The sequence below is a fragment of the Cervus elaphus genome, chromosome 9 (assembly GCF_910594005.1).
Source record: "Cervus elaphus chromosome 9, mCerEla1.1, whole genome shotgun sequence".
Lineage (NCBI taxonomy): Eukaryota > Metazoa > Chordata > Mammalia > Artiodactyla > Cervidae > Cervus > Cervus elaphus.
This window is the reverse complement of record NC_057823.1, coordinates 109,490,484-109,505,997: the sequence shown is the minus strand read 5'-3', so window position 1 is coordinate 109,505,997 and position 15,514 is coordinate 109,490,484. Positions and strand designations below refer to the sequence as shown.

The window sequence follows — 15,514 nt, the reverse complement described above, 5'->3', positions numbered from 1 at the left end:
AGGAGATCAAACCAGTCAATCCTAAAGGAAATCAGTCCTGAACATACATAGGAAGGACTGACGCTGAAACCAAAGCTCCAATTCTTTGTTCCCCTGATGTGAAGAGCCGACCCACTGGAAAACACCCTGATGCTGGGAAAGACTGAAGGCAAATGGAGAAGGGGATGACAGAGGAAGAGATGGTTGGATGGCATCACTGACTCAACTGTCATGAATTTGAGTAAGCTTCGGAGGTGGTGATGGGCAGGGATTCCTGGCGTGCTGCAGTCCATGGGGTCACAAAGAGTCAGACACAACTTAGCAACTGAACAGCAACTACAACAACATGAGAGTGAATGTTTCTTGTCAGACCTGCAGCTGGTACGCACACATTGGTTTAGAACACTCTCCAACACAGGTTGTCTCTAAGCTGATGAAGTGTGTCACAAGTGCATGGACCAAAAGGTAATGGATTCAGTCCAGGATGGAAGAGAATGTAACTTTGAACAGTCTATGAAACTTACAGAGTCTGTAATCCACTCAAGATTTCAAATAATAAAACATTCACCTGAAATTTAAAGCCTCTTGGAAAGTTGCAGTCTATATATGAAAACGTTCCATAGATTTCTTTTCATAATCATTTTTCCCAGTGATAACACTTTAACTCTTCAGTTGCTGATATTTTTACCAAGATAAACTTGTCCTCATGGGTGTGGGAGATGAAGTGGATCCATTGTGATTGCTATCTGGTCAAGTGACTCTCGCTATTTCTAATTATGTTCTATATCCACAATGTTTATTTTTACATCCATCGAAGTCTACTTCTCAGATCTTTATGTACACCAAACAATAGATACCTGGTGAGTTCAGATTATATTAAACACTCTTTCCATAACTTTTCCAATGTCAACTGAATCAGAACAAGTTGAAGCAGGGAGAAGTGTTAAAATTTTAAATGATCTCTAAGGACCCTAAAAAAAAAAACTTTAGACAGAAATCCTAATCATCACTGGTCTATACAAAAGAATCACAATGTGTCTTTTTCATGAAACTCCAACAACTGACTAAATAGAGTTGAAACAAGTTGGAGTTATGCTTGATTTGAGTTGAAACAGTATGGATGTGGGCATAGGAGGATATATAGGTGATACATACTTAAGGAGGTAACAAGTATGAATCCAAAAATGTATAAGGTATACTTTGTAAACAAAGATGAAACATTTAACTTGTTTTCACTAACTCACCCTTCAAGACTTTGCCGTCATCTACCGACCCCCTGTGGACTTGTTGGTTTAGTGCCCTCAGATTAAAACTAGTCACATGCATCTTGCTTAGCTGTGTTCTCTTTGTTTGGAATTGTTTATGTTTCTCTCTCCTAGTATGCTCTTATAAATGCCACTATCTGTATCACTTATTTTGTCTATAAGGTGGTCTCCTTCATTGTCCACTGTGTAACCATCCTCCGTGTATACAGATATTTACATGTCTATGTATATAGATATCTATGTCTATATGTATCTATAATAGATATTTATATCTGTATATACATAGATAGTTATGTCTATATGTACATATACATTTATATGTCTATGTATATAGATATTTATGTCTCTATGAACCTAAGTATTTATACATCTATGTACCTACAATGTGTATTTCTATGCATATAGACATTTGTATATCTACATACCTAGACATTTATATCTCTATCTGGATATTTACATATCGATGTACCTAGATATTTACATTTATGTACACTTATCTATATACAAATAGATGTCTTACCAGTATAACAGGGCCTGTAGCAAAGGGAGCACTCCTACAAAAAGACCTGACTTGGCAACTGAACAAAAACAAAATAGAAAATACACTCGGTTCACCTGCCACCAACAACACATGGTATATCAATGTTACTACAATATGAAATAAAGCTTACTTTAAAAAAATAATGCTTAGGGGGACTTCCCTGCAGTCCAGTGGTTAAGATTCTGTGCTTCAAATGCAGGGGGTGAGGGTTCGACACTTGGTCAGGGAACTAAAAACCCCACATGCCACATGGACCTGCCAGTAAATTTTTAAAAATTTAAAATAAATAAATAAGAATGCTCAGAAAGAACACACAAGGTTTTGGGTGTTTCTTCAGGTACATTCCATATTGAATTACACTCTTGGGTTAAAACTTGAAAGTTTTCACTTTCAAGGCAATCACAACTGGGAATGAAAAAGTCCTGACGCCTTGTGGCCACTTCCTGCAATAGCACCCTTAAAACATGCTTAAGATTTGCATTTCTCTGATAATGAGTGATGTTGAGCATCTTTTCATGTGTTTGTTAGCCATCTGTATTTCTTCTTTGGAGAAACCCACTACAATATTGTAAAGTAATTAGCCTCCAACTAATAAAAATAAATGGGAAAAAAAAAACTTATGCTTATGAGAACATTTCATGCAAAGATGGGCTCAGTAAAGGACAGAAATGGCATGGACATAACAGAAGCAGAAGATATTAAGAAGGGGTGGCAAGAAAACACAGAAGAACTGTACAAAAAAGATCTTCATGAACCAGATAATCACGATGGTGTGATCACTCATCTAGAGCCAGACATCCTGGAATGTGAAGTCAAGTGGGCCTTAGGAGACATCACTACAAACAAAGCTAGTAGAGGTGATGGAATTCCAGTTGAGCTATTTCAGATCCTAAAAGATGATGCTGTGAAAGTGCTGCACTCAATATGCCAGCAAATTTGGAAAACTCAGCAGTGGCCACAGGACTGGAAAAGGTCAGTTTTCATTCCAATCCCAAAGAAAGGCAATGCCAAAGAATGCTCCAACTACTGCACAATTGCACTCATCTCATACACTAGCAAAATAATGCTCAAAATTCTCCAAGCCAGGCTTGAGCAATACGTGAACTGTGAACTTCTAGATCTTCAAGCTGGCTTTAGAAAAGGCAGAGAAACCAGAGATCAAATTGCCAACATCCACTGAATCATCGAAAAAGCAAGAGAGTTCCAGAAAAAATATCTATTTCTGCTTTATTGACTATGCCAAAGCCTTTGACTATGTGGGTCACAATAAACTGTGGAAAATTCCCAAACGATGGGAATACCAGACCACCTGACCTGCCTCTTGAGAAATCTGTATGGAGGTCAAGAAGCAACAGTCAGAACCAGACATGGAACAACAGACTGGTTCCAAATCGGGAAAGGAGCATATCAAGGCTATATATTGTCACCCTGCTTATTTAAATTCTATGCAGAGTACATCATGAGAAAAACTGGGCTGGATGAAGCACAATCTAGATTCAAGATTGCTGGGAGAAATATCAGCAATGCAGATGGCACAACCCTTATTGCAGAAAGTGAAGAAGAACTAAAGAGCCTCCTGATGAAAGTGAAAGACGAGAGTGAAAATGTTGGCTTAAAGCTCAACATTCAGAAAACTAAGATCATGGCATCTGGTCCCATCACTTCATGGCAAATAGATGGGGAAACAGTGGCTGACGTTATTTCGGGGGGCTCCAAAATCACTGCAGATGGTGACTGCAGCCATGAAATTAAAAGACACTTACTCCTTGGAAGAAAAGTTATTACCAACCTAGACAGTATATTAAAAAGCAGAGATGTTACTTTGCTGACAAAGGTCTGTCTAGTCAAGGCTATGGTTATTCCAGTGGTCATGGATGGATGGGAGAGTTGGACTGTCAAGAAAGCTGACTGCTGAAGAATGGATGCTTTTGAACTGTGGTGTTGAAGAAGACTTGAGAGTCCCTTGGACTGCAAGGGGATCCAACCAGTCCATTCTAAATGAGATCAGACCTGAGTGTTCATTGAAAAGACTGATGTTGAAGCTGAAACTCCAAAGCTTTGGCCACCTTATGTGAAGAGCTGACTCATTTCAAAGGACCCTGATGCTGAGAAAGATTGAGGGCAGGAGGAGCAGGGGACGACAGAGGATGAGATGGTTGGATGGCATCACCAACTCAATGGACACGAGTTTGGGTAAACTCCGGGAGTTACTGATAGACAGGGAGGCCTGGCGTGCTACAGTCTATAGGGCTGCAGAGTCAGACACGACTGAGTGACTGAATTGAACCGATAAGGGGAAAGAATATGAAGAAGAATAGATATCTATATCTATATCAAGAATAGATAGCTATATGTATACCAGACCAGCTGGAATGTAAGGGATGCTGATGGTGACTGGTTCTGACTCTCAAGACTTTAATCAACTGAAGCTTAGAGTTTTCCACAGCCCAAGACCCTTAATGAACATGCCTGTAAAGTTAAAGTGTTAGTCACTCACTCATGTCTGACTCTTTGCAACCCCATGGACCACCAGCCTCCTTTGTCCATGGGATTCTCCAGGCAAGAATCCTGGAGTGGACTGCCCCGCCCTCCTCTTGGGCTCTTCCTCACTTAGGGGTTGAACCCGGGTCTTCTGCTATGCAGAGATTGTTTACCATCTGAGTCACCACAGAAGCCAGAATATGCCTGTACTCATAGATTAAAGCTTACCCAACTTTGTGGTTTACAGAGACACTGCTCTGGAAAGCTCGGTGGTGTTCTCCATGGTTCTGCAAGTAATACACTTTTCCTTCCCATGAGCTTTGGCTGGCTTGTACCTTCTGGCTCTACACTCACCAAGAGGTAAACTCGCTTTTCTGGTAACATTTCTCCATACAGACTCCCAACCACCACTTCATACTAATTCTACAGTCAGTCGCTTTGCTTCCAATACATGGAAATCACATTATTTTTCTGTGAGCAAAGCTACCTAAGGGCCAGAAACAGTGTCCCTGTTTTATCTTGTGCAGCCAGTAGGTGTCAGGCAAACTCAGCTCAGTGGATCCACAGTCCTCCAGATCGATGCCTCGGCTTACAGAAAACACTTTCAGGGCTTTGAGATTTTACTTATACCTCATTTCTGAAGGCTTTTCATACCTACATTACATATACAGATGGCTCATCAGTGACACTTCCACTTTCAGGTTAAAAATCCTCCAAGTTTTTTCTAACATCCTTATTCCACGCATTGTGTTTAAATCTTTGATCATACGGCGTTTATCTTGTGTCTTATCAGAATGTAGCTAATTACACCGTTTCCCTTGAATAATGCAGTACTCACCACATAAGAGTTCTTGCGAAAACTGGATTTGATAAGGTAGGGCACAGGGGGGCCTAGGATACACTCCGGGAGCACGGTTACAGTCTGGTGGAGCCTATATGCCAGTTGAGGGCACTGGAAAGAAACATTCAGCCTGAGGACAACCCACCGACTTGATGATCCAGGCCTAAGCGGCCATGCATGAAAACAAAGAAACCAGCCACGATGTGCATGCGCGCAGGAGGCTTGACAGACACGCCCACAGAGAAGCCAATCCCCGAGCGGTGGGGCGGGGCCTCCATCGCGCTCCCTACCCTCCGGCCGCCTATTGGCCAGACTGCCTCAGTCACAAGGCCGATTGGTCGCTTGTGCCTGACAGGGTACAGGCAGGCTGCTGGCTCTTCACTTCACCTCAGCGCCGAAGGACTGGACTTCGCGGAACCTCTAGCGCTCCTGGGGACAGGGTGGGCAGCGCGGCAGGACAGCGGGGAGGCTGACGGGAATGCGCCCTGCGCAGCCCTCATAAACCCTTAGCATGACGGCTTCCAATTCCAGGGTGGGAGGCCCGAAATCCTGTCAACTTTGAGTAACCTGAGTCTCGATCGGAAGGGGACTTGCCTCTCGTCAGCTTCAGGGATTACAAGTCCCTTCACCCACAGAAACACCAAAACCCTTAGTGCTGCGACCCTCAAATACCTAGATTAAACCCGGTTCCCCTCAGCCTGAGGCACCCTAAAAATACCACCCGCAGAGAGACCCAATTTCCTCAACCTCGCAGACCCTGAATCCCTCCGCCTGGGAGCTCTTAAAACTCTTCCTCCTCAAGACCCTAACTGTTCTGCCTGTCGGAGACCTAAAGTCCCTTACTAAGAAACCCCCGATTTCCTCAGCCTCACAGATCCCAGGTTTTCTCACCCTGCACATTCTACATCAGACAAAAGATCCCCAGTCCCCTCTGTCTGAGGACCCCAGTTACTTCAGCCCGTGGGACCCAGATCTCCTCAAGCCGAGCGACTTCTCCCTTAGACGTAGAACCTAAGTTATGCCCAGATTTTTCTGAGTCCCCAGGAGGAGATCCTCAAAACCCTTCTTGGAGAAACATTCCCTCTGCTGCACTGGAACAGAGCCCTGATTTCAGCCTGACCCCAGTCCAGCAGTTAGGGGTTTCCGGGTCTCCTCAAGAATCCCTCCGTCACCCACAGACACATCGCTCCCAGTGCCTTCCCTCAGAGGGGCTGAATTGTAGGGGAACCAAAGAAACCAAATCTAGTTCACATTAGGCTGATCTGTCATATCTAGTCAGGATCCGTCCATCCCATCAATACCCTCACCCTGACTTTCCCCTCACCTTCCTGCCCTGGATACTCCACCCAAGGAAGACAGACCAGGCTCTGGACACTGGTCTGGGCTATCTCAGCACCTTCTTCTTCCACAGGCACCTTGGCCTTGAGCACTCCAATGGCCATGAGGCCGAACAGGTCTCCAGAGGAGAGCACTGAGGGAGATGCCGGGAGAACAGAGCAGAAGCCCACGGTGAGAGGTGGAGGCAGCAAACCTGGGCTCTAAGCCAGCTCTATAGGAAGGACCTGGCGCTGGTCCCTGAAGCACCACAGACTGCTTGCCTGGGCAGCTGAGTGAACTTCCCTGTGACCGTACACAGGATGGGAATGCCTGGTCCTGTTTGAGATGGTGGGGGTGGAGTGGGACAAAACAGGACACTAGCTTCGTCAACTGCTCTGTGTCCAGGGAGAGTTAGGAAAATGCTCAGTGTTTGTTCAGTTAAGCAGGACACAGTCGGGAAGGAAAGTCTTCATCCCTGTCTCACACAGACCATCCAGTAGCTTCAGGCTACTCCCTGCACAAAAGGTGGAGGAGAAAGCTCAGCTCTAAGGTCTGACTTAGATTAGTAAATCACTGATGAAATCTATTATTTTCCTTAGGCCAAAGATGCTTTCAAAGACATCTCCGTATACTTCTCCAAGGAACAATGGGAAGAGATGGGAGAATGGGAAAAAATCCGATATAGGAATATGAAAAGAAACTACGAAGCGCTGATTGCTATAGGTAACAGGAAGTGCTGGGTGCCTGTGAGCTTGGGAAACATGAAACAGGTCTTCACCCTCAGTGTTCACTTGGCCAGCTCTTAGGTAGCTTCATCTGCTCACAGTTCCCTTTTGTGTAGAGACTAACCTGGAGGAAATGTTTACAGTTTTGTACCAAAGGGAGGTTGACCCTACAGTGCAGAGCTCACCTCTTGCCTTATTCTAGATTCCCCCAGCCCATCCTACAGATTTCCTTGACTTTGTGACACTTCCCATTGCTTCTATGCTTTGTTTCTCTTTCTTAGAACAAATGTTTTGCTTCTTTCCAGGTTTCAGAGCCACTCGATCGGATTTCATGCATCACCGCAGGCAGGTCATCAAGCCCCAGGTAGATGACCCTGAGGATTCTGATGAAGAATGGACACCAAGGCAGCAAGGTGAGAGGCCAGGAGGATGTGGAGGTGTCTTCCTGAAACCAGCCTGGGCTTAGGTCTCAACTACATCTCAGCCAGTAGTAGGGAAAACATAATTTTCAGCATTCTGAAGTAGTTGTGGCTGAATATTGACATTAGCCTGAATGAAGATGAATGTATAGGTTTTCCAGTGTAATTCTCAAAAGTTTTATGGTTAAAATTTATCATTCTTTTTACAAAGAATTATTTTTGCTAAACATTCTTAGTGAAAGGCAGTTAAAGAAACCTTAGAAATAAATTCACCAAACAGATTTAATACTAATCTCATTGGTTATTGGATTAAATCTCTTCGAAGAAGAAATGATTAACATATTATGTCAAGATACATTATTTATGTATGTATATAAAACAAAACCTGTGATCTTCTTACCCTAAGGTTAAACTAATTCTATATTTTGATTCTGGGAAAGGGTTTGAGAGAACTATTTATTCTCCATGATCTTTCCCACATTTCACTGACCAGAGATGGCATCAGGTAAATAAAATGAAGTACACTTATTATAAAATAGAAGTGAGCACTCACTTCCTCTTCAGCTGCTCAAAGAGTTTAGAAGAGTTAATCTGCATCACTGGAGACAACAATTTAGATAGTTCTATGATTCTCCATCTATGGATTTCTGTTCTCCCAGATTTTTAAAAATTATTTATTTAGTTTTGGCTGCACTGGGTCTTTGTTGCTGTCCATGGGCTTTCTCTGGTTGCTGTGAGTGTCTTCTTGTTGCAGGGCATATGCAGGCTCTGTAGTTTGTGACGCACAGGCTTAGCTGCCCCGCAGAAAGTGGAATCTCCCTGGACCAGCCATCAAACCTTTGTCCTCTGCATTGGCAGGCAGATTCTAATCCATTGTGCACCAGAGAAGTCCCTCTGTTCCCTGAGGTTATTAAAACTGGTGAAAGGGACATGAAAAGCAAACATTTGGTTGTCTGCAAAGGTTTTGACATAAGGAGAGATTCTTCATAAGGAATACATACGCCTCGGTTCACCATACGCCTGCACGTCTTTATTTACCTTTTTAACAATTTCTGAGTGTATGGCACACTGTTGCTAACTATGTGCACGTTAGTGTTAGTGACCATAGTGCTAATCGCTCAGTCATGTCTGACTCTGCGTACCCATAGACTGTAGCCCACCAGGCTCCTCTGTCTGTGGGATTCTCTAGGCAAGAATCCTGGAGTAGGTTGCCATCTCCTGCTCCAGGTGATCTTCCCAACCCAGGGATTGAGCCTGCATCTGTTGCATCTCCTGCATTGCAGGTGGATTTTTTGCCACTGAGCCACCGGGGATATACATACACATGGTTGTACAACAAATCTGTAGAAATGTTACTTCTTGCGTGACTGAAGTCCTAACCCACTGAGTAACAATTCTCCAACCGTTCCTCCTCACAGCCCTTGGCAACCACGATTATATTTTCTGTTTCTACGGATTTGATTAATTTAGATACCTCATCGAAGTGGAATCAGGCAATATTTGTCTTTTTTGATTGGTTCATTTCACTTAGTATAATATCATCGAGGCCCATCCATGATGTAGCATATGACAGAATTCATTTTTAAGGCTTCAAAGCATTCCATTGTGTGCATGTGGATATAAGGGCTATAACATATATCATATATATAATCTTTATCTTTTATCCACCAATGAACATTTAGATTGCTTACACATCTTGCCCATTGGGAATAATGCAGAAAGGACCATACATGTGCCCACTATTTATTCAATAACTTGCTTTCAATTTTTTTATGGAAATACACTTTTGAGTGGGACTGCTAGATCATACAGCAGTTCTAATTTTCTGTGGAAACTCCATACTGTTTTCTAGAAAGCTTGCAACATTTTACACTGCCAAAAATAGTGTATAAGTGTTCCAATTTCTCCATATCCTTACCAAGCTTGCTATTGTCTTCTTAGACATATTGCCCATCGCAGAAGGTTTCACTTTGTATTTCCCTATTGATTAGTAATATTGAGCATCTTTTCATATGTTTGTTGGCAATTTGTGTATTTTCCCTGGAGAAATGTCTATTCAATTCCTTTTCTCACTGTTAGTCAGCTCAGACTGCCATAACAAAGCAGACTGCATTCCTTAAACCACAGAAATTTGTTTTCTTACAATGCTGGAGCATGGAAATTTGATATCAAGGTGCCATCATGGTCAATCAGGTTCTCTTCCTGGCTTATAGGGAGCCTTCATACTGGTGTATGCTTATTAACCCCTTATCAGATGCATATTTTACAAATATTTTCTACCGTCCTATAGGTGGCCTTCTCAAATTTGTTCAGTGTCCTTTGCTGCACAGAGGTTTTAAGATTAATCTCATTTGTCTATTTTTACTTTGGTACTAATACTTGTGCACTTGGTACCATATCTAAGAAATCATTGCTGATTCAATGTCGTGAAGCTTCACCCTTGTTTTCTTCTAAGAGTCTTATCAAGTCTTGCATTTAGGTCTTTAATCCGTTCTGAGTTGATTTTTCTTCAAGATGTATGATGTTCATTATTTTGCACATGGTTATTTTGTTTCCCCAGCACCATTCATTACAGGGATTAAACTTTCCCCATTATCTTGACACCCTAGATGAAGATCATTAGACCATGTATCCAAGAGTTTATTTCTGGCTGTCTATACTGTTCCATTGATTGACATATCTGTCTTTATGCCAGCCAGCTTCCTCAGTGGCTCAGCAGGTGAAGAATCTGCCTTCAGTGCAGGAGACACAGGAGATGAGGGTTCAATCCATGGGTTAAGAAGATCCCCTGGAGAAGGAAATGGCAACCCTGTCCAGTGTTCTTGACTGAGAAATCCGCTGGACAGAGGAGCCTGGTGGGCTACAGTCCAAAAGGTCACAAAAAGTCAAGAAGACTGAGCGACTAAGCACACATTTTTTGCCAAATCTACCTTCTTTTGGTTCCTGTACCTTTGTAGTGTTCTGAAATCAGAGGCCTCCAGCTTTGCTGTTCTTTCTAAGATTGCTTTGCCTATTTGTGGTGCTCTGAGATTCCGTGTTAACTGTTGGATGGATTTTCTATATCTAAAAAAATTCCATTGGGATTTTAATAGGAATTGCATTGAATCTTTAAATTGCTTTAGATAGTATGAACAGCTTAATATTATTAAGCCTCCTAATCTATAAACATGAGACACCTATGTATTTATGTCAGATTCCTTTCAGCAATACTTTGTAGTTTTCAACATATAAGTCTTTCATCTCCTTAAGTTTACTCCTAATTACTTCATTCTTTTCAATGCTATTATAAATAAGATTATTTGTCCAGTGGCTAAGACTCCACACTCCCAGTGCAGAGAACTTGGGTTCAGTCCCTAGTCAGGGAACTAGATCACACATGCCACAACAAAGACCTGGTACAAACAAATAAATAAAGATAAATATATATTTTTTAATTTAGCTGTTCAGTATAGCTTTAGAAAAATAAAAAATAAATAGGACTGTTTTCTTATTTTCCTTTGTGGAATGGTCATTCTTCATGCATGGAAATATATCTGAATGTTGATTTTTTTTTTTTTTTTTTTGAATGTTGATTTTGTACCGTGCAACTTTCTATGCCGGATTTGTGTGTGTGTGTATTTAAAGATTTTTCTGCACATGAAACCATGGCCCTGTGAACAGACATAATTTTACTTCTTTCTTTCCAAATGGAAACCTTTTGTTTCCATTTCTAACCTAAAGCCCTGGCTAGGAGTTCTAATATTATGGTGAACAGAAATGTTGATAATGGGCATCCTAGGCTTTTTTACTTAATCGTAGAAGTTTTCAGCTTTTCACTGATGACTATGATGTTAGAGGTAGACTTTCAATATATGACCTTTATTATATTGCAGTCACTTCCTCGTATTTCTACATTGATGAGTACTTTTGTCATGAAAGGCTACTAAATTTATTAGATACTTTATGAACATCAGATGGGGCACAGATGAAGTTTCATAATTTTTTTCAATTTTAAGAAAATTATGTAATGCTTCTAGTGAAACCATGGGAGTTGATGATACAGAAATCATCTTCCATTCCTCCTTTGGTAATCCTTGTCCTTGTCACTCTCTGGCTCAGGATTATGTGTCCTTAATTAGAATACCCAGAGTTTGGAAACATTTCCCAACCAAAACACTGATTCTCATCATTTTTTAGGTAAACCTTCTTCTTTGGCCTTCAGAGTGGAGCACAGTAAACACCAGAAGGTGAGTATTTCCCAAATCCTGTTGCCAAAATGTCCTCCTCATGGATCCAGGCACAGGTGAGAATAGGAGAAAACACAGAGATCCTTGAGACAGCTGCCATCCTGCCCTGAATCTTTAGTACACTGTCTGATATCATCACCATCTTTACAGTTAGTAAGAAAAACAACCATAGTATCCTGTTCTATTGTTACATTATTTTCATAATATTTCAGACTTTAAGCATTTTATGTAAATAAACTTACTTAAACCTTAAATCAATCCTACTGTACCTATAAGTAGATATATAGCTATCACCAGTATAGATCCAAAAAAATGAGGTAAAAAACATTTGATTGTATGCCTGTGATCACAGTATCACTGGTAGTGCAATCTAAACCAATGCACGTTCTCTAAACCACTTACAAACTGATTAAAACTTCCATAGTTCTATGAAGCTTATTCATACATCTTTATATCATTCATCTGAGAGATGTTTTCAACCTCAGTTCTTTTGTGCTGTGCTAGGGAGGGATATGCTAAGACATCTGACTAAGAGAAGCTTAAGGACATGCTGGGCAGTTTGTAGAGGGGACAGTCCAAGATGAAGAAGGAGACAGGATCCCTACCTCAGAACCTCCCACTCCAATAAGAGGAAGCAACTCGCAACCCTGAGAAGCCTCAGGTTTGTGACTGAAAAGCAACAAATAAGAAAATAACAGAAGGACTTCACATAGATTACCCACTTTTGAGTAGAAACTCATCATCTGGGCATCATTTCAAATTCTCCTTCTTGCAGGAGGGAGTAACAGCTCCTCCTCTGAGCTCTAATAGGCAACTCTCCTGTTTGGTATCATTTGTTTAGCCTACCCCTGTGTTGTGAGCTTTGAGATCCTAGCCAACACCCATTCATTCTCAGAAGTCCAGGCCCTGCTCAAAGCCCCTGAGGGCCCCCTGAATGTTTTGTGAATGAGTGACCCCACATTTGAGCATTCATCTAGGAGTAGAAAGGTCAAAGGATGCTGAAGATAGTATCTGTGAGCTAGACTTCAATTATAGATGCAGTTTAGGGAATAAATTGATACCAGGGATGTACGCTCACGTTCTTACTGTATTAAATAGCTCACACAACAATTTGTTGAAGGTTATTAAATTTCATGTCCACTATAATATTAAGAATTAGCCTGTATACCAATGAATGGATCAGGAGAATGAGCAGAACGAGCTAGTCATACAGCCTTGTTCAAGGAGAACTGATGAGACCAGCTACTTTAATTCCAAATATTGTCTCTAGGACATGGCAACCTGCAACTTTCATCTCATTTTCTTTATTGTCTAAATGTGTTTCTGCTGATCGTCTTTTCTCTTCTCAATCTCACTGCTTTGTCACCTTATTTTCCAGATGTGTTTTGTCCCCTCTGTAATTTTCCATACTTCCTCATCCATCAAAGGGCCACTAATTAATAGAACACCCCCGATTCTCTCTACAAGCTCTTACCCTCTTCTTTCCCTGACCTCCAGCTATTCTTCCTCCCTTGCTCTCACTTTTATGCAGAAAGTTGAAGGGGAAGAGCCTTAAGATATGAATTCTAGCTTTGATTCACTATCCACCTAGGTCCTTTTGTTACACTCCAGTGTTCAGACCCACCCCCCTCCAAATCAGGTATTTCTAAGAATTGTCAAAGTATTAACTAAAGTCATGCATGTGAAAACACTTCCTAAAGTCCTAAAGAACTAAAGAACTGTATGTTGTCTCTTACTCACATGGAAGAGAATGTCCAGGGCACCATTAAGTAAGCAATCTAGTTTGAAGGAATTGCCGGGAGAAGCAAAATCGCTGAAGACAAGTGGCTCCAAGCAGGCTCAGAAACCAGTGCCCCATCACAGAAAAGCAAGGACCCCTGAACAGCACCCCAGACAAAAAGTCGGTGAGAGAAATTTGGGGAGTTCCTCTAATTACTTCCTCTAATCCCTGTAGAAAAGCTAATAAGTGTGACCTAGGTGTGTGGCATGGACTTTGGGTAGGCGGGGGTTTAAGCTGGATGGATCTGAGACATGAAGTTAGCACTGGGGCCTTGGGAAAATCTTATACATTTTCTGAGGTCCTGATTGCTATGTGTAAAGTGAAGATAAGGAAACATAACTCATACAGTGCTTGAAAGCCTTTCATTAAATGCAAAAATCTGACATCTACAAGTAGTTCAATAAATCCAGCTGTGATGATGGGAACCGTGCTTTGTTAGTGTTTATGCCCAGACCTCTGCTCAGTGCCTTACATGTCATGTGCCCTTATCATATATTTTCTGAGTAGATGTGTCGATGAACTATTTCCTAAGTAGGAAGGTTGGAAAGTTAAACCTACTAACGGGAAGTGCAGGATGCTATCACTGAACTGGGCACCTGTGGTCAGTGGAGCCTCAGTCTCCTGAACCTGTAGTTAAAGGGAGAAGAAACAAAGTATAGAGGAGGGACTTCCTGGGGGTTAAGTGGTTAAGACTCCACGCTTCCACTGCAGGAGGTGTGGGTTCCATTCCTAGTCAGGGAACTAAGATCCCACAAGCCATGCAGTGTGGCCAAGAAATAAATAATGTAACATGAAAACATAAAATTACAAAAGTAAAAGTTTGAAAAATACATGTAAGAATGTTTTAACAAAGTGTATAGATGGACAGGTAGGAGATCTCACACTTTCTGATAAAACAGGGACTAACTCCCCAGACCCCACCAGGCTTGCTTAGCTTCTGTTCTCCATCTTAGAACTCAGAAGAAAAGAGACTGGAGTGAAGAGGTACAGTCTACGGGAAAGAAAGGGCCACATATACCAAGAGGTCAGCAAGCCCCAGGATGACGACTACCTCTGTGAGTGACCCCGCTGGCCCACTCATGGAGAAGCGGCTAGGAGTCCTTGGTCCACTAACGTCACCCCACCATTTGGTCCCCCAGCCGTCCCCTTCCTCTATGACTTGGGGTGCAGGATCGAGGCCAAATGCCATGAATGCCCCAGTTCCTTCTAAGGTCGTTATGACCAGCAACATCACTATACCTCCTCTCATCCCTGTTCTCACCTCCAGATTGTGAGGAGTGTCAGAACTTCTTCATCGACAGCTGTGCTGCCCATGGGCCCCCAACCTTTGTAAAGGACTGTGCAGTGGAAAAGGGGCATGCCAACCGCTCAGCCCTCACGCTGCCCCCTGGCTTAAGCATCAGACTGTCGGGCATCCCTGACGCTGGGCTTGGAGTGTGGAACGAGGCATCAGATCTGCCGCTGGGCCTGCACTTTGGCCCCTATGAGGGCAAGATCACAGACGATGAAGAGGCTGCCAACAGTGGATACGCCTGGCTGGTGAGAAGCACCTGTTTCCCTATCCTCTGGCTTCTAATCACTTGTATGTGGTGGGGGCTATTTCATGTCTACATGCGAGGATGCAGATGGTGATAACACGGTTGGCAATGACACAGTCAGCCCTGTGTACTGTGTGCCCTGGGCGTGAACACAGGACTTCCATCTAAAGGTCAGAGGAGAGGTGGGACCACAGTGTAGAGACACTCAGGACCTCCATCTAAAGGTCAGAGGAGAGGAGGGAACACAGTGTACAGACACTCAGAACCTCTATCTAAAGGTCAGATTAGCGGTGGGACCACAGTCTACAGACACTCAGGACCTCTATCTAAAGGTCAGAGGAGAGGTGGGAACACAGTGGTCCAGGCACACAGAAGTGACTCCTCCCTTGTGGAGCCCTTGCC

The 15,514-nt window shown here is 42.5% G+C and overlaps 1 protein-coding gene across 1 annotated transcript in view; it reads left to right on the top strand.

Moving 5' to 3' along the window:
- Positions 1-6,547: 6,547 nt before the first annotated feature.
- LOC122700842 (histone-lysine N-methyltransferase PRDM9-like) overlaps positions 6,548-15,514 on the top strand; it is a 41,295-nt gene continuing 32,328 nt past the window's right edge. The window contains exons 1-7 of the mRNA XM_043913865.1: positions 6,548-6,623; positions 7,031-7,147; positions 7,455-7,562; positions 11,745-11,794; positions 13,542-13,698; positions 14,528-14,629; positions 14,842-15,113. Of these exons, the coding sequence (XP_043769800.1) occupies positions 6,548-6,623; positions 7,031-7,147; positions 7,455-7,562; positions 11,745-11,794; positions 13,542-13,698; positions 14,528-14,629; positions 14,842-15,113 (882 nt within the window). The remainder of the gene's footprint in view (positions 6,624-7,030; positions 7,148-7,454; positions 7,563-11,744; positions 11,795-13,541; positions 13,699-14,527; positions 14,630-14,841; positions 15,114-15,514) is intronic.